This window comes from Ambystoma mexicanum, chromosome 5q (assembly GCF_040938575.1).
Source record: "Ambystoma mexicanum isolate Mex_15411 chromosome 5q, UKY_AmexF1_1, whole genome shotgun sequence".
NCBI classification, from domain to species: Eukaryota; Metazoa; Chordata; class Amphibia; order Caudata; family Ambystomatidae; genus Ambystoma; species Ambystoma mexicanum.
In genome coordinates this window covers 350,832,293-350,850,738 of record NC_090933.1, presented here as the reverse complement: position 1 = coordinate 350,850,738, position 18,446 = coordinate 350,832,293, and the positions used below count along the sequence as shown (strand labels likewise).

The 18,446-nt window shown below is 46.6% G+C and overlaps 1 protein-coding gene across 1 annotated transcript in view; it reads right to left on the bottom strand.

Annotated features, from left to right (window-relative positions):
• PTPN2 (protein tyrosine phosphatase non-receptor type 2) overlaps positions 1–18,446 on the bottom strand; it is a 1,450,306-nt gene that overhangs the window by 116,913 nt on the left and 1,314,947 nt on the right. Inside the window, exon 9 of the mRNA XM_069620828.1 lies at positions 10,598–10,699. Within this exon, the coding sequence (XP_069476929.1) occupies positions 10,598–10,699 (102 nt within the window). The remainder of the gene's footprint in view (positions 1–10,597; positions 10,700–18,446) is intronic.

Genomic DNA, 18,446 nt, shown 5'->3' with positions numbered 1-18,446 from the left:
GCTGAAGCAGGTGGTGAAGGATTTCCCTTTCAAGAGGTTTTCCCTCGACCACCACCGTAGCGAGAGAACGAGGGCCGCAAGATCACTACTAAATCCTCCCACTGTCCGTTGGCCTGACACCACTGGCTGCTTAGCCACTCTTGCATTGTTCGCAGGCGCACGTGAGGAACTAAGTAGATACAGGACGCCATCATTCCTAGCAGACGCATAGCCTTGCGTACTGTTAACTCTCGACTGGCTACATAGTGAGGGACTTGAAATAACATGTTTTGAACCCTCTCGTTGGAGGGGAAGACGAGGCCGTCCTTTGTTTGAATTAGAGCCCCTAGGAATTGTTTGACTTGACTGGGGTCTAAGCTGGATTTTTTCTCGTTGATAGAGAATCCCAGACTGAATAAAAGATCTATCGTCTTCTGGGTATTTGACAGACACGTCTCGTAAGAGTCCCCTGTTATGAGCCAGTCGTTGAGGTAAGGATATACTGGAATGGATTGTCTGAGCAGGTGTGCTGCCGCTACTGCTAGTACCTTTGTAAATACCCTTGTTGCAGATGCTATGCCGAAGGGTAGTACCTTGAACTGATGGTGTTTGTCCTGTATCATAAATCTGAGGTCTTTTCTGTGGGCTGGCAACATCGAAATATGAAAGTATGCATCTTTCATGTCAAGAGTTGCCATGTAATCCCCCTGTGTGAGCAGGGGAATTACTTCCTGCAGGGTGACCATGCAGAACCTTTGTGGTTTTACAAATTTGTTCGCTGGGCGCAGATCTAGAACAGGGCGCATGGTTAGATCCTTTTTGGGTACAAGGAAGTACACTGAATAAATACCTTCTTTTACCTGTGATAGAGGTACGATTTCTAAGGCTCCTTTTTGTTCCAGTATCTCGACTTCTTGAAGCAGTATGCGAAGATGTTCTGGTGTTAGTCTTCGTTGTTGTGGAGGTCTGAATTTTGGGTACCGGTTGAACTCTACACAGTACCTGTGGGCTAGGGTTTTTAGCACCCACTGGTCCATAGTTTTCCCTCCCATGCCTGAAGGAACGATATAAGCCGGCCCCCGACTGGGGAGGCATGGGAGGGGACCCAAATCCTCAGGTCATTTGGAACCTGAGGCTGGAGAACCTCTGCGGGTAGGGTTCCTGCCCCTTCCTTTATCAAGGCGCTGTCTCCTTTGTGGGTACGGGGTGGTCTAAGTGTTGGTTCCCTGTGGAGAGTTGCAGTTGGTTTTTGAAGAGTATTGTTGATTAGTGAATCGTTGGCCACAAAAAAACCTTCTGTTGCCAAATCTGTGTCTTATGGAGGGTCTCCGAGTAATTTGGTCTAGACTCTTTAGGGTTTCATGTTCTTTTTTTGCGGTCTCTAGGGCCTCGTCGACTGCTTTCCCAAACAAGTTGGATTCCTCCACAGGTTTGTTTATAAGTTACGCTTGCGTCTCAGGTTTAAATCCTGAGTTCCACAGCCATGCATGTCTTTTCAGGAGTACGCCCTGAGCCAGGGCTCGACTGACTGTTTCGCCAGAAGACCACAGTCTTGGAGGGTAGGCAAGTTAACCAGAGCATTTTGGATTCTGAGACTGTGGTGAGGAGACGGGTTCTTAGAGGTTCTGAAGCCTCTTGTAGGCCTTCTTATATCAAAGCCCATTGCGCATTGGCGTAACTGGCCAATAAAGTGGTGTTATTGGCAATACGCATAGAGTACGCTGCTGCTGTTGTAACCCTCTTCCCAAGGGCATAAAGTCTTTTCCCTTCTTTGTCAGGGAGTGCCTCGCCGGTTGACAAAGAGACCCCTGCTCCTTTTCTTGGGGGAGTCACTTCCAAAGAATCTGGGGTGGAATGACCTCTAATATATAGAGGATCCGAAGGAGAAGGGCCAAAAAGTTTTTCAATTATTGGGTTTACACCTCTTGTGAGAGCAGGTGTTGCTAAAGAGGGAGCCAGGTGTTTTTTAATCGAATTGAGGAGAGGGATAGCCTGGCTGGCTGGCGGCTTCTCCGAGTATATCTTCAACGAAGTCGGCTTCAGGGGCTGCCTCTTCAGTGGCAATCTTAAAGTGTTCAGCTGCCTTACGTAACATTACACTGAATGTCAACTGATCATCAATTGGAGAGGAGTTTCTTGTAGGGGTGGCTTGAGGGGAGTCCAAAGCCAGAATATCTGGATCTGGAAACTGCCATGGTTGAGGGTAACCCATATATGGGTCCTCTACCCAGCCCTCAATGGGCTCATGTTCCTCTTCGTTAGAGAAATGATCCTCATCTACAGTAACTGGTGCAATGCCTTCTTCAGTAAGGTCATAATTATATATATCCTCTTCTAAAGAGGAGTCAAAAAGCCTTGGGAATATAGCTTTAGGGTTAAAACGGCTCTCATCACGTGGCCTTCTTGGTGTAGGTTGTTCTGAACGTGAAACAAACCTGTCCAGCCTTTCCATACAGTGCTCAAACTTTTCTGTAGTCCAGACTGACGACCTAGAATGGTCCTAGAATGGTCTTTCATCGTAAACTGTAGAGTCTGTTTGCCTTAACGTCAAAGAAAGTCCTCTTTGCCTTCAGAGGATTCCTCTGGCGGGACCGATGAAGGTGCGGCATACCTGTGTCTTTCTTCCGACCTATGAATGCTATCCTTAGATCTCAGCGGATCCTCTGGCCTTTCGGAAATTTTCAGAGTCCCTCGCCTGCCGTTTTTGAGAATCGGGGGACAATTCTTTTCAGGCTGTCTTCGATCTCCTCCTCAGAAGGGAGGCGCGTAGTTACAGCCAAAGATTGTAAGGGAGTCTTTTTCGGCAGAGCCGGGGCCTTGCTTTCATCGGCCACCTTTTTCGGTGGTGCCATCATTTTCGGCGGTGCTAAGGCCTTGTCTTGAGTTATCGCGGCCCTCGGAACCTTATCGTCGCTGTACGCTTTCTTGTGATGCATGTTGAAAGAACGGAATCGTACAAAAATGTCACCCTCATTTGTGCGCCCCTGCAGTTACTGCGACTTTGGGGGCGCACAAAATGAGGGCGACATTTACTGCGCCCAAGCAGAGCAGGTGTTGCAGGGGTGTCCCCCGCTCTGCTTGGGCGCTGTAACGGGAGTTGGGGGGTGTCCCCCTTTTACCATTTTGGTAAGCGGGGGACACGGAAGAAAAAAAAAAGAAAAGCACCCTGAGGCGTCAGCTCTAACCCACGTTAGTGGGAGGAGCTGATGCTGCAGGGATAGCAGGGTGCAGGCGGCGCACACAGAAGTGTGCCGCCGTGAATGGTAAGTTGGGGAGTGTGGGGGGGGGTAGGAAGGGAAAATCAGGCCGGGGAGCGGGCACAGTGATCTATATGTTCACTGCGCTGCGCCGCAACTGGCCTCTGCATTTCGGCCGTCACAGTTATGGGCAGCGCAGTGATCACATAGATCCGACAGAACTAGGTATTTTTGTGGTAGCACCCTTTGGCTTGGATTGCTCAGTCGCTAGGCGCATATGCGGCTGTGGGGAGGGCTGCCGATCCCAACGGTCGGCGGGTATCGCCGGAGTTACCAGTGTACCAGTTCGCGCCGGAAGTCTTCTTCGGCATAGTCGAAGTATGGCTTGGGGTTGTGTGCTTAGTGCCGTGCACGTGTCCGTCTTTGTCGCCGGGGTGAGACATCCCCATAGCAGAGCTTACTTTGTGCTTATCAGATCCAGGGACAGACTATGCAGAACGCAAGCGTTCCGTCGAAAGGTCAACAACCTCCGGTTCGGAGGTCTGATAGTCACTCTCGCCGTCATCCCATTCGGTGGTTACAGCAGTGGGAGAAACATAGGCCTTGGACATACCATAGGCCGCCCATCGTTTTACCCTACGCTCCTTTAAGTTTTGGGGCAGAGGATCTTACAAGCCGCATACCCTTCCTCTTTGTGATCGAGGGGGAAACACCGGTTACACCGTCTGTGCTTATCCTTCCATGGGAATTTGCTCTTACAAATAGGGCAAAATCTAAATGGAGGCCTCTCCATAGCTGAGGGTACACAGAGTGACTAAGACCAAATGGGAAAGAGGAAGGAAAGGGAAAGGCATTTTCAGATTGAAAAGAAATGTCCACCCCGACCCCACTCTCCCTACTGTATAGGCCACGTGGTCCGCAAAGCCTACAGGATCACCGTCCGTCGAAGTTCTTGCAGTTCTTCGGGCGGAGATTGGAACAGCCGTCGAGCTGAGGGACGGAAAGGGTGATCTTAACTATTTTATACAATTATTCGACCAAAGGTCGGTTGAACAATAGCAATGTTCTTTATGAACTCTGCATGAAGGCGATCAGTAAACTGGGCGGAAAAAAACAATCTGAGGGACCTAAACGCTGAGGTTGAGAGACTGTTGCGTCGGACTCCTAGGAGCCTCTATTTCTCCATCAGACTCCGACATTGGGTCTCTTGATGGTGACGATGAAATGTCTGAGATGGAGTCCCTAGGACCTTGGTCCAACTCAGAGTCCTGTAGCTCACCCTCGTCCAGGTGGGAACAAGGAGGTTCTGAGCTTATCGGCCGGGAAGCCAGCAACTCAGCCTTGGACGCTGAACGGCACCTGTCGCGTCGACGATAGGCGTTACCCGAGGCGTACCCATAGGAGGCAGTCTAGCATCCAGCTGACTTAAAAGGGACTGCAGTGTAGTTAACACCTGAAGAGACAGCACCGACTGCGGATTCAACATAGGAGACGCAGGGGGAACATTCTGTGCTCCCGTTGAAGGGCCCACGCACTGTATGCTGAGATTTGTTGGATGAACCACGGGCTCTCGTTCCTCCTCCATCGATGACACGGAGGGCGGACTCCTGTTGCAGTAGGGTATCCGGTAGAATGGCGTCATACGCCAAAGGCTGCCAAGACCCTGGTACATAGACCGTCGACAATGAAAACCTGGGGCCCTCATCGATTGCCGCCACTGGGGCCGACGACACCACTGTAGAGACCGATAGTGCAGCCGGCAGTAAAGTGTGAAGCTGTCGACGACGGCACTCCCATTGACGGCGCTGGCAGTTGTGGCACAGACTTGTCAGGCGATCCTGCCTTTTTTCGAGTCTCTGGACAGGTGCTTCGAAGATTCTCTACTCGAGGAAGAACAATGATGGTCCGCTGAGGGGCGTCTCGAAGAGTCCTTTTTGTCCTTTTTCGAAGAAGTAGAATATGATTTTTCTGGCTTTCGGGAGTGGTCAGATTGACCATGTTTTGACGATGAAGGAGCCTCTTTCGTCAGATGTTTCCCCGAAGAGGGACGACTCTTTTCTGTAGGCCGTGGCTTCTTTGCCGGAGGCCCAGCCGACACAGACCGGCAAGGAAATGCGGGGGAAGGCCTCTCCGATGCTAGACTGCGCAACTACCCCACCTCAGATGGAAGGTAGGCCCCTTCATTCAGCCACGATATCAGACGCCGATTGCGGTCCTTCAATGTTTTCTGCAAGAAACCTTTGCAGATGTCCCAGGTATCCGTGGAGTGATGAGGGTAGAGGCAATAGAGGCAGTCCATGTGCCCGACCCCTTCATGAACCTTTTTCATTCCGCACGTAGCACCTGGGCGAAACAATGCTTTCCCCGACATTGGGAAAGAAATGACTACAACCCACAAAAGTGTAGAAAGCACAAGGTGAACCCGACACTTTGGGGATGGTTGAAACCCGAGAAGCCGCAGGGCGGGTCTATTTATGCTTTACGTCCTATTGGGTGGTGCGTAAGCATCCCAAAAGGACGTCGATGGGACACTAAAGTGTTGAAGTTTTCCAAAGGAAAACGCTTTTAAAAAAGACAGGATTCCCAGCCTGACGACAGGGAATATTCTAAGCATGTAAATCCATGAAAGATCCAATGCTGGAGAAATGTTTCTTCTAAGGAAGTCAAAGGGGATGTAGAAGCGTCCACTGAAGTTGGTACTTCAGCTCGAGTCATAGGAGCTAAAGATGTTTTTATGGTATTAAGGTACATGTTCAAAACTACAGGTTTAGATACCTGAATGAAAAATCAGTACCAAAGGTTGAGAGGATTGGAGAAAATCTTCCACTGGTGAAATAGGTGGCAAATGTTTATTTTCCTCTCGCACTGGTGTACCAAAAAGTACATGAGGCGGTACTGCAAAGTATTAAGATGTACCAAAATGATCTGACTGTCGGAGACCTAAATAGGCTCGGAATTAGGCACACTTGTTTGAAGAGTGCTTCTGCTTCTTATAGGCTGAAGCAGTTTTCTGTACCAAGACCAGTGCCAAATGTGCTCTACGGTCTTTCCTCTTATGGGTATCCATAGAGGATTTTCCTTCTTTTTATTGATGGTACCAATGTTACCGACTTAAGAACCACCAGTGCTTTTAAAAAAGACAGGATTCCCAGCCTGACGACAGGGAATATTCTAAGCATGTAAATCCATGAAAGATCCAATGCTGGAGAAATGTTTCTTCTAAGGAAGTCAAAGGGGATGTAGAAGCGTCCACTGAAGTTGGTACTTCAGCTCGAGTCATAGGAGCTAAAGATGTTTTTATGGTATTAAGGTACATGTTCAAAACTACAGGTTTAGATACCTGAATGAAAAATCAGTACCAAAGGTTGAGAGGATTGGAGAAAATCTTCCACTGGTGAAATAGGTGGCAAATGTTTATTTTCCTCTCGCACTGGTGTACCAAAAAGTACATGAGGCGGTACTGCAAAGTATTAAGATGTACCAAAATGATCTGACTGTCGGAGACCTAAATAGGCTCGGAATTAGGCACACTTGTTTGAAGAGTGCTTCTGCTTCTTATAGGCTGAAGCAGTTTTCTGTACCAAGACCAGTGCCAAATGTGCTCTACGGTCTTTCCTCTTATGGGTATCCATAGAGGATTTTTCTTGATGGTACCAATGTTACCGACTTAAGAACCACCAGTGCCATCATAGCAGTCCTGGAAGCCTTGAGGGAGCTGAACTACCTCCGAATTAAGGGATCTAGGCTCTACCTTCTTAGAGACCTTGAGGCCTTCAGAGTAACTTTTGCCTGTTTGAGAATGTGCAGAGGCTGAAAAACGGAAACCTTCTGAACCTTGTGTGGATCAAAAAGCTTGCCTTTAGCAGTAGGTTAAGTCTTAAGACCTGTTGCTTTCCCACCAAGAGGTGCTGTCAAGTGCATGCGACCACAGTGAACTCCTGAATGAAAGGTGAAAGGTCCTTGGGGTCTACATGAAGTGGTGACCTTAAAACCAGTATCTAACGACAAAGTCAAATCAGAGATTGCGCCAGCCTCAAATCCCCCTTACCATTAGGATGCAAAGTCTTGTATCCTCCCAAGAAGGTACCAGGCCCCTTTCTAGCATGAGGACCAAGCATGCTCTCACTGTCCTATGTTTTATTCACTCACAGAACTGACCTTTTTGGAGAAGGCTTTTCCCATCCAGCCTGCGGTGCAGGATATACCAACCAGTTGGGAAAGAGGTAGAGCAGGACGCTGGATTAACAGTAGGGGGTATGTATTTCCTGAGCAAAACTGAAGCGTGAAGGCTGGAAGGTATTGAATTAACTGCATCTATGGCCACTGCTCTCAGCAACCCTAGACATGCCTGGTCCCAATGTCCTTTTGACTCCTCGTTTAGTGCCCTTTCAACCTACCACATTGAGCAGCCAAACCAAGTAGGCAAGGAAAAATGCAGCCAAGTGAGCATAACTCGGTCAGTCACTAATCACCAACTAATTGATTAGATTTACCACACCTGCTAGCACCAAATTCCCACTCACTCTTGACGTCCTGATCTGTGTCCGACAACCCAATCAGTAATTAGAGTAAAACTCCTGTGCAGGACGCAACACCCTGCACTTCTAAGGCAACCAATGGCCTATTAAGCCAAGGGTTGTTACATTTCGGTGGTTTGCCCACCGCAAGTACACATTTGCCTTTCAAAAGTACTTTCCTGCCCTCCCAAAATGTGATTTACCCTCTAAAAAAGTTGAACGTCCTGCCCTCTTAAAATCCTGAGCAGATAACTTCAATTTACAAAGATTTTAGTATTCTTTTTGTCATTTTCTTTGATCATCCGTTTCCACAGCCTCAGCCTTTACATGAAACAACCAGATTGCAGCAATATTTGATGGAGCACACTCTCTGCCCGTGCCCCATTACAGTTCTGAACATAAACAACGAAGGATAATCAAACTAATCTTTCCTTCACACAACCCAGGTGGCTTCAAGACAGTCTTAACTTTGGCTGCATGGTGCTCAGTCGATGTCAGCTCCTACATGCTATAATACTACTACGCATCCTCTGCTGTTAGAGTTTAATCTCTCCATTACAAGACCAAAGTCTGACCAATTTGGTTGTCCTCTGGGCTTCACTGTGTATAGTGTAGAGCACTAGTATAGTTACTGTGACAGACTTTATGACAATGAAAACAGAGGACAGACTCAATAATATAGTTAAACAGTTGGACGTAAGTGATATATAGTTCTGTGGTTGACGTCTAGTTGTCATCTATTATCAGCAAAGTATTGGGAAGCTTTAATTCAAACTCTAAACAACCTTTTTCTTTTGGTAGTGCTACAACCAAAGTAAAGCTGGCCTGGGGCAGCTCAAGAAGCACAACTGTATGGAAACATTTTTCATAATCCCTGGCCTCGCCAAGAAAGATGTGGCCATTTGTACAACCTTGGGGCTAGGAGAAATTAAATGAACAGACTATACTACATATGTGATACGCTACATAAGATGGGCAGTACCAAGTCTGCTCCAGATACCAGCAGCCAGCTGGTGAACTTTCTCCATGTTGAATGGGGTTGCTACAAAAGCATTTTGAGAGGACGTACACAGCACACTCCTATAGCTGCTGGGGATCACGGTTGATAGAAACCAAAAACCATGCATTCAGAGACATTCAACTGGAGAGGTCCCGAAAAACAACAAGACTTGCACAGTATGGCTCATACTGTACCAAAAAGTGTTGCTTGACAAAACAAGATAAAAACACTGTGCACGTCTTCATAAATTATTGACATTGAGCAGAATTCACTGGGAGCAATGCCTCGGAATAGATCAGCACACACCTTCTTTGGGGTTGGGTTTAAAGCATCCCCGATTAGAGGCAGTTTCTGTGACCAAACGTCCAATAAAAGAAATGGCTAACTATAGCTTAGTAAAATCATTTACATTTTTCAATTAGTTTTAAACCATGCTGATGCACAATTTTTTAGTAATCCTACAAAGGTCCATTTTGAAATTTCCCTCGTAACAGGTTTACTCTTGGGAAGCCACAAATATTGTATTTCATAACAAATTTGACAGCAATTCCAAACAATTAGGCAAATTAAAAAGCATTTGGCTCCAAATTGCTTTTTGCTAAATAAAACCATTATAAAAACAAATTAAGGTGTACTTGTAGCCTAATGAATAAAACTGAACATCTCTTTTGCAAATGAAAAATGATTAACGTTAAATTTTGAACCACCTGATAATTTTTTTGTGTCATTAACATTGGCATTCGACAGAAAATAAAATTGAAATATAAAAAACCCTGAAAACGTAAAATAAAAGTTTCGACACCAAATATCATGCTTCACATTTAATGGAATTTTGGAACGTTTACAAAACATTAGTTTGGAACAGAACATTAACCTATATGTCAAACACAGCATTTATTGAAAAAAAATTACCGTTTTTTTTTTTTTTTAAAATATGGTCAGCACCAAGAATTCTATACAAGGCTTTCTCCCACATTACTGTTGTGGAAGAAACAACTTCCTGCACAGGATCCAAAGTTTCCATTGGTCCCACAGAAAAACCCAACAGTGAATGTGGATTTGAATCATTATGAGAAACCAAAACGTAAAATATAGTACTGTGGAAGACAAAATCTTCTACTGCACCAACGGAGGCAAAAGTGCAAAAAAGCAAGAGCACAATAAAACTGATCCTCTCTTACATATCCGACAATGACACGGAAAACATAACATTGTGGTCATTTCAAAAACTAAAATGCTTTACATTAGGGGGTCAAGGGGCTTCATATTGTCCTTTCAGAAATGCACTTACCAACAAATATGATGCAGATATAAAATATTATAGAACACTTTTAGAGTCATAAGAATATAAAACAATTTACAATATGCCTATATGTATAACAGATTAGAAATGGCAATGCAGAGTGACCTTACCATTTCTAAATACTAGCAGTCTTTTTATTGCTCACGCTTAAACATGAAAATGGAAAACATCATTTTGGAAGATTAACCCTACATTAACCACTAAGATATTATGGGGCAACATGGAAAAACATGAATATGTTTGCAGAAACGTGTATCAATATTTTCGTTTAACAGTTTAAAATAGAAATGGACTGCTTGGAATTGTAAAAGTACCTGCAGTAAATAGTCCTGAGATCTTAATTTGTGATCAAGCTATCACAAAGTCGATTAGGTTTAATCTAGTGCACCAATCACAGGAGTTTCTTCAGCTGGAAGTCAAAACTCCCGGCGGATATTCCAAAGTAATATCAAATAAATAGTGAGTATGATCCCCAATGCTCAATTAAGCATTTAGTTACAAAGAAAAATCTTGAACATACATGTTCCAGCAAGCATATGCACCAGCTAAAATGCCGGCGGCACACCCAACCGAAACGAGAAAAGGTTTCCAATATATCCACCTTTTTCTTTTTCTTTCTTCGTCGCTTAATTTCTGCTTCATCTGTCGCACCTGAAGAGCTGTGTTTGCTTTTCGATCCTCTCGCAAACGTTTGCGGACATTCCTGAATAAGTTGACCACAGAAAAATTGTTATAACAAATCGTTTACGTGCACTTTGGTAAGCTGCCATCACACTCATTTAAGGTGCAGGATGTAATACGAGAATAAATATTCATGCACAGTTCTAATAGATACATGAGAACATGTTTCTTGCGTTCAATCCGATACCGCCATCATGGTTTACAGCATTACATTGAATTTTCACAACAGAAAAATTAATGCATTCCTTGCTTTGCCTTTTTCAACCGATAAGGAACCAATTGTACCTGCAAAAACACAACTGTGCTATTTTATCCCAAATGCCACCATTCATATAAAAACGTATGGAGAGAAATATGCAGATAGTGATAACCAGATAAAAAGACAATCACTGCAAGGAAGCCAATCTGTTTTCAAAATTAAGCACAGTGATTTTTAGAAGAAGCCTTCCTTTGCTTTGAACCAAAAAGATGTATTGGCTTTCGTTTAGCATAAACTGATACTGGATTCCACCAGCCAACTGTGTTGTAGCAGAACGATCTGGCTGAAGTGCTGCATAATTCCCAAATATCTATTTGGGCTTTCAGAACACTTTTTATAAGGGTAGCTCTAAAGGGTCCTTTAAACATCTAAAGAGGGAAGGGACTTCTCAGCAGGAGATCAAAGGTTGTAAAAAAGTATGGTAAAGGAACTGTCAGATTAATTTGGAAATCGGAAATTAGCTTCATAATGAAAAAATTATTCGATCGAAAGGCAACCTTGTTTTTATGGAATAATGTGACAGTCAGGGAGGAGAACCTATCAAAAGGGAATGGGGACCCATCTCAATCTGGGGCCGGAGGCCAATGATGGTGTTTTCCAGAGCCAGTCCTGCCACAGTAGCGGGGGGTGAGGCAGATTGGAGTACCCCAGTCTCTACCCCCCACCCCCATTCCCCCATTTTTTTAAAACATTTTTTATTAGTTCATTCAAACAAACAATACAAACTGAACATGCAGTGCATATGATAACATTCCAATTATACATCGCTTAATTGTGATCACTGCTTCCCTTATCCCACCCCCCGTTCCGAGCCTAATATTTCTCTCATTCTGTTCCTGCATCTTGTGGTAGAGTCTTCCCTTTCCATAGGTTCCGTTGGGTCTTGTATTGACCCAAACAACTCTGCTATTAGTAATTTCCAGGCCAACAGGGTCTCTGTCTCCTCCTCCACCCCAGCACTGCTCGCTTCTTGCACACCATGGTTTCTGCCTCTGCCCATTTCTGCAAATCTTTCCACCACACCTCTACTCGCGGACTGTGGCATGTCTTCCACCCCATAGCAATTCTCCTCTTTGCAAGCGCATATATCAGATCTTTTAGTTTACTCACATGCTTGAGTTTCCGTGATCTAGGGAACCCCGCCCCCCACCCCCAACAAACATGCCCACACTGTATCCACCACAATCTTAACTCCCTTCTCTGCTAGTTTTTGTGCCCCTTCGCTCCAGAAGCGCTCAATAACCGGGCATGACCAAAACATTTGCACCACACCCGCATTCTCTTCATCACATTTAGGGCATGCTTGCCGTCCTGCATTTTTGAACCTAGATATCCTCTGGTGATGTCATATACGCCCTATGCATAATATACAATTGTATCTGCTTTAATCTTGCATTCCTCGACACCTTCTTATAATACCCCTGGGCTCGTTCCCACATCCCGTCCTCCATTGGGGCTCCTACTTCTGCTTCCCAATCTTATCTCAATTGTACTACTTCCGTCCCAACTTTAGACATCATCTCGTATATTCTAGATCTCATGTCCCCCCTCCGCTATATCGTATATTATATCTATGGTAGCATCTGGTTCTTCCTCCAGTACCACTTCGGGCCATGTTCTCTTAATTCTCTGCACCATTCTGTGATACGTAATATACTGGCCCGTGTGTAACCCGGTTTCCTCACCCAGCACCTCAAAATCTATGATAGTCCCCTCTTGCCAAATATTACCCATTGTTGCTAACCCAACCGGTTCCCAGTGGTTTCTGATTATCATCCTTAGTTGCTTTTCTCCCCCTGCCAGTGCAACTAGTGGTACTTGCGAGGAACATGGGGATGGGTTCTCCATCATCTTGCATGCCCTACGCCACATCTTCCACCCAAGTATCATCATCTGGGGCCGCCCTTCCATTTCTGCCTTGGGCAACCACATCTCTTTCAAATAAAATGGGGCACAGTCTTGTCCAAACAACCTGGATTCAGAGGTCACTTCATCTGAGAGCCATTTAGCAACATATTGCAGTTGGCTTGCTACATAATAGACCTCATAATTAGGCACTTTTATACCCCCTTTCTCATAGAAATTCTGTAGTAGCTTCCAGAAGGCCACCCTGTTCCGCGTGCCATGCCACAGGAAATCCCTGCACATACTGTTCAGTCTAGTGAAGAATTTCTTGGGAATCAAGTGCGGTATAGTCCCAAAATAGTGCAGGAGCATAGGTAGGACCACCATCTTCAGCATTGCCCCACGTCCCATCATTGCTAAAGGCAGCTTCACCCAGAACCTCATGCAATTTTCGATTTTTCTTAATGGCTACCTCTGTGTTGCACCTATGTTCGTCTTCCACTGTGTGGTTTACATCTATCCCTAAATAGCGAAATGTGCTAACCACCCATGGTATCTGTAACACTGGTAGCTGTTTCAATGGGGTCCCTTTATATCTACCCAATGGGAACATGCTAGATTTCTGAGGGTTCACCGCTATACCAGACAACCCCGCATATCTCTCCATCACTTCTAAAATGTATTGGAGGTTTTCCTCGGTGTCGCAAATTACAGAAGTATGTCATCCGCATATAGGTAGATGAGATGTCATTCCCCTCCCACAGCAATGCCTATCGTATCATAGTGTTGCCTTAAGTATATCGCTAGGGGTTCCAGGGACAATATATAGAGCATTGGAGACCACGGACATCCTTGTCTGGTACCTCTGCGGAGTTGCCATCTTTCTGATATCACTGCTCCCGTTTTAACTCTAGCCAGCGGTTCACTATATAGCATTTTCGCCCACTGTAGATATCCGGGCCCCATCCCATAGCCAGCCATGGCCATTTGACAAAGTCGAAGGCCTTTATTGCGTCCAGTGACAATTGCTATTTCACCCTCGTTCTCGCTCCCATACTCAATAACTCTATGGAGGAGTCTGTGATTATTGGATATGTTTCTATGCGGGACATAGCCCGTCTGATCAGGGTGTATTAGTTTGCCAATAACCCTCCTCAGTCTGTTTGCCAAAACAGTCGTCAGTATTTTGCGGTTTTGATTTAACATTGACAGGGGTCTATATGAACCGCAGCTATGCCCAGGCTTATTAGGTTTGGGAAGCGGTATTATAATCGCTTCTCTAAGTGACTCTGGCAGTCTACCCAACTCACACGCTTCATTCAGCATTTCTAACAGTGGGGGGAGCACCTCTCCTTTAAATACTTTATAGAATTCACTTGGGAGTCCATCAGCCCCCGGAGTCTTACTTGTGGGCAATTGTCTCACTACCTCTTCTAGCTCCTCCAAAGTAATAGGTGCATCCAACTCCTCTCTTTCCTCAGCACTTATCTTTGGCAATCCTATATCCTCCAGTGTTTCTGTTATCGTTGTGCGACTGCTCTCCCCATCATCTTCATATAGTAGCCTGTAATAGTCTGCAAACTCCTGATTAACTCCCTCTTGGGTATCGGCTACACTACCGTCTTCCCTTGTTATTGTTCTAATCGTGGGTCTGGGGGTTTCACTCTTATATAACCATGCCAAGATCCTTCCTGGTTTATCCCCTCCCGCCTGCTGTCTCTATATATTTTTTATAGTTGAGGTTACACAGTCTTTCCCAGTGCCCAGCACATTTCTGCTGCAGCCCGAGTATCAGTTCCATGTCTTCCTTGGTATTATTTTCTCCCCTTAATGCCTTTTCCAATTCTCCCTCTGTTTCCCTTAGGTCAGCCAGGATCCCTCCGTGCAATCCTTTAGATTTTGCTAGGACTACCCCCTCTCATCACAACCTTAAAGGCTTCCCACAACGTGCCTGCCGAGTCCACACTGCCAGTATTTGTCTCAAAATAGTTTATGATATCCTCCCTTATATCCTCCCTAAAAAAGGGGTCTCTGCTCTGAGGCGCCATGTTGGAATCCTCGCTCTCGGAGGTCGGCATTGCCATCCGAGGATCAAAAGGCGAGTGGTCCGAAAGGACCCTTGCTTTATATTTGTGTAATCTCTGTTATTACCTGTGGCGTGAAAAAGACATAGTCCAACCTTGTATGTAACCGCTGTGGGGGGGGGGGGGGGGGAATAATGCGAGTATTGCCTCTCTTGGGGGTGCCGTGTCCTCCACACATCTCCCAACCCAAAGTCATTCAGCAATGTCTGCAACGCCTTAGCGGCTGGGGTGGGTCTATCCATCTTCCCATCCGATCTATCAACCCTAGGGTTTAGTACACAGTTAAAATCTCCTCCCAAAATCAATGCGCTTCCCACACACATGCTAAGGTTGGTGCACAGTGTTCTAAAATATGCCGCTGTATTTTGATTTGGGACGTACGTATTTACGATGCTCATCTCCCTATTTTCCACCAATCCCCTCATTATGACCATCCTCCCGTCCATCTCAACCATCGTCCGTAACAGCTGAAACGGGACATGTGGCGCCACCCAGATAAGTACTCCCCTAGCATAGGCCGAATATGATGAACCCGCCACAACTCCCTTCCATTTCTTCCCAATCATCTCCATCTTATCCCGCTTCAGGCGAGTCTCCTGCAGCAGGGCTATGTCTATCTTTTGTCTGCGCAGGTATAACATAACCTTGTTCCTTTTTAAGTAGCTATTAAGCCCCCTAACATTCCAAGTAATTATTTTAAGGTCCCCCCATAGCCTCTTAGAGTCTCACCCTTCCCCCCACCAGTGCAGTCCACATCCAAGTTCCTTCTCAATTGTATTCTCCATCTATATAGGCTAGTTTCCCAACTCAAACTTCCCCTAACTAAAAACACACAAAACGCCCACACCCTTGCCTTCCCTGTCCCAACAACACCCTCCCCAACTGTTGCCCAGCTCCATCCCTGGATCTCAGGCACCCCCGCATCTAGCCCTTTCTGGCAATAGCCCGTACTCGCGGCTCGGCAGGGTAAAGTCGCCCTAGTGGCTGTCTTACTACTAATTCCTGGGGGTAGGTTGTGTCCATTCTGTTGCTCCTGATTACTTAAGTCAACTACGCCTACCGCTACTCAGTTTACTTGTGTGTTTTATTCTCTATATTCCAGTCCAACAGGGTTAGTGAGTCCAAAAATGCAACAATACTATTCAAATGTTCCAAGGTCTCTTACTGGGACTCCCCCCAACCCCCACTTATCCCTTCAGCATTCATAATATCTCCCACTCACTTGTCACGCTCCTCGTGATCCTGCTCCCCATCTCGCTCCGGGCAGCCCTGCAAATCCAGCCATGTCGTTGCTTCCTCTGGGGTGTCGAAAAAGAGCGCTCTACTTTTATGCAAAACCTTCGGCTTCCCCGGGTACAAAAGCATGTACTTGATCCCAGCCGTGTGCAGTCTCCTCTTGACCGCCACATAGCTGTATCGCTGCCTCTGCACCAACATGGAATAATCAGGGTACGCTGTTATGTTGGTAGATGCCCTTTCTATCGTTCCACCTTTATGAAAGTACTCCAAGATCTTCACTCTGTCTTTATAGTTCAGGATCTTCGCAATTATCGCCTGAGGAGGGGCCCCGGGCCGGGGTTTCCTCATCAGGGCCTGTTGTGCTCATTCAACAGTAAACCCTTGTGAGAGCTTGTCTGCCCCTATCTGTTGCAGGATCATATTCTCCACATAGTCCGTGGGGTCCTGGCCTTCTCCCTCCGGCAGGCCAACCTCACGGATGTTGTTTCGTCTTGCCATTCCTTCTGCTTCCTCTGCTCGGTTCTCAAGATTGGCCACCTGTTGCTTTAGTATGTGGATCTCCTGCAGGTTATTTGTGCTGGTATCTGTGTTGGTTTTAACCGCGCTCTCAAGACTTGTTCTTTCAGCCAGCGCTCTGACATCTTGTCGCAGTAGGGTGACTTCAATTCCCACTGCATCTATTTTGTTCTCCAGGGCCGTCCGTAGATCCGCCATTGCCGTCCCCCATGAGGTTCTCAGTTCTGTTATGGCTGCTAGGACAAGGTGATTTTCTCCTTCAGGGGTACTGTCCACAGAAGCTGTCACTGCACTTTGTGTTGGAGCAGTAGGGGTCCGTTGCATCTTGGCAAAGACCTCCATTGTGGGTTGCTTACTCTTGGCCCCGCGTCCTTTCACCGACATCGTGCAACCCTGCCTGCGTTTCCGATTTCAGCCCCTCCATATCGTGCTGGTTCTGTACCCCAGTATGTCTTACCGCCACCAGATCAGTCCGGGTCCGGGTGCGTCGTCCTCATAGGGCTGCAATCTATGATAGCGTGTGCCGTGTTAAGTTTCGAGTGGGTCGTGTTCTCCCACGTATCTTTTCTGATTATTGGAGTCTCATGTAGTGTGTGGTGTTACGTATTCACCACAGTGCCTGCCGCCTTTCTTCTTGTTGTGCCATCAAGCAACTGTCCAGGATTGGGTGGCTTATCATTCCCTCCAGGTACTACAGTACCATTATTCTCCAATTCTTGTATTTGCCCAACAGTGTGCTAATGTGGGTACAGTTGTATTGTATACGTCCCTTGCACTCTCAGGGGCAACAATATCAGGTTAATTTCCTGGGTACATGTCCCTTAGCAAAAGGAAGAGCAGGCTCCCACTGTCCTCCGAGCCCTGGTGTAACAATTTGTTGTATGGAGCACCTCTTCCATCTAGTGCAGTAGCAGGGCAGCGTTCTGAATGGTGTCTTCCACGCACCACTATTGTCAGAAAAAAGGGTTTCCTGCTGGCTTCGCTGGCACTCGCCCAGCGAGGCTCACTCACCGTTGTTTTGTCAAAGTGACAATGCTACTTCCAGCCAGCACTGCATGCATCGGTACGTCTGCTGCCTCACAGTCCAGCCAGCCCGCTTGCATCCAGTGCGCTTTGCAAGTTCGCTACTTGGGCATTCCCAGCTGGTGGCCGCACGTACTTTGATGTTGTTTGAATGTATCCTGCCTCACACGAGGAGAGGCTGGATACTTGTATCCTTAAACAGCAGTGTTCCTGGAGCGCAGATCAGCTGTAGCCGGCTCGCGTGCGATCCACTCCGGTGCTGGGCGACCGAGCACCGGTGCTCTTTCAGTTCCCGGCAGCTGCTCAACGACTCTGCCCCTCGTGTCGGTCACATCAGGGTCACCACGCGTCTATATTAGGATTCAGAGCCCCGCGCCAGTCGTGTCAACGCTGGGCTCCAGTCAGGGTTACCAGCATATGGGTCGAACTTTGTGCCCCTGGTCGCCGCTGCACGCCGCCTCCTCCTTTCGTTGCACAGCACCCCATTAATCCATTGCGGCTTTTCCGAAGTCCTTTGTTCTCTGTGGCTGACGGACGGCGGCCATCTTCTTTTTCTTGTTGTGTCCGCCTCGGGATGTTCTCGGGCTGCAATCTCCTTAATTACTGCAGGAATCAGCGTGGCATTTTCTCCTGGAGCGCCTCAGGGTGTCCTATGCCCACATTTCAAATTGTAGTTCTTACTGGCTTCTATTCACGCAGTTATCTCCGGATGTTGAAAGGATCATCAGGAGCGACAGCGGAGCCACGTCCTTTCACATGGCTGCTTAGCCACGCCTGCCCTTCCCCCACATGCCTGGTTGCAA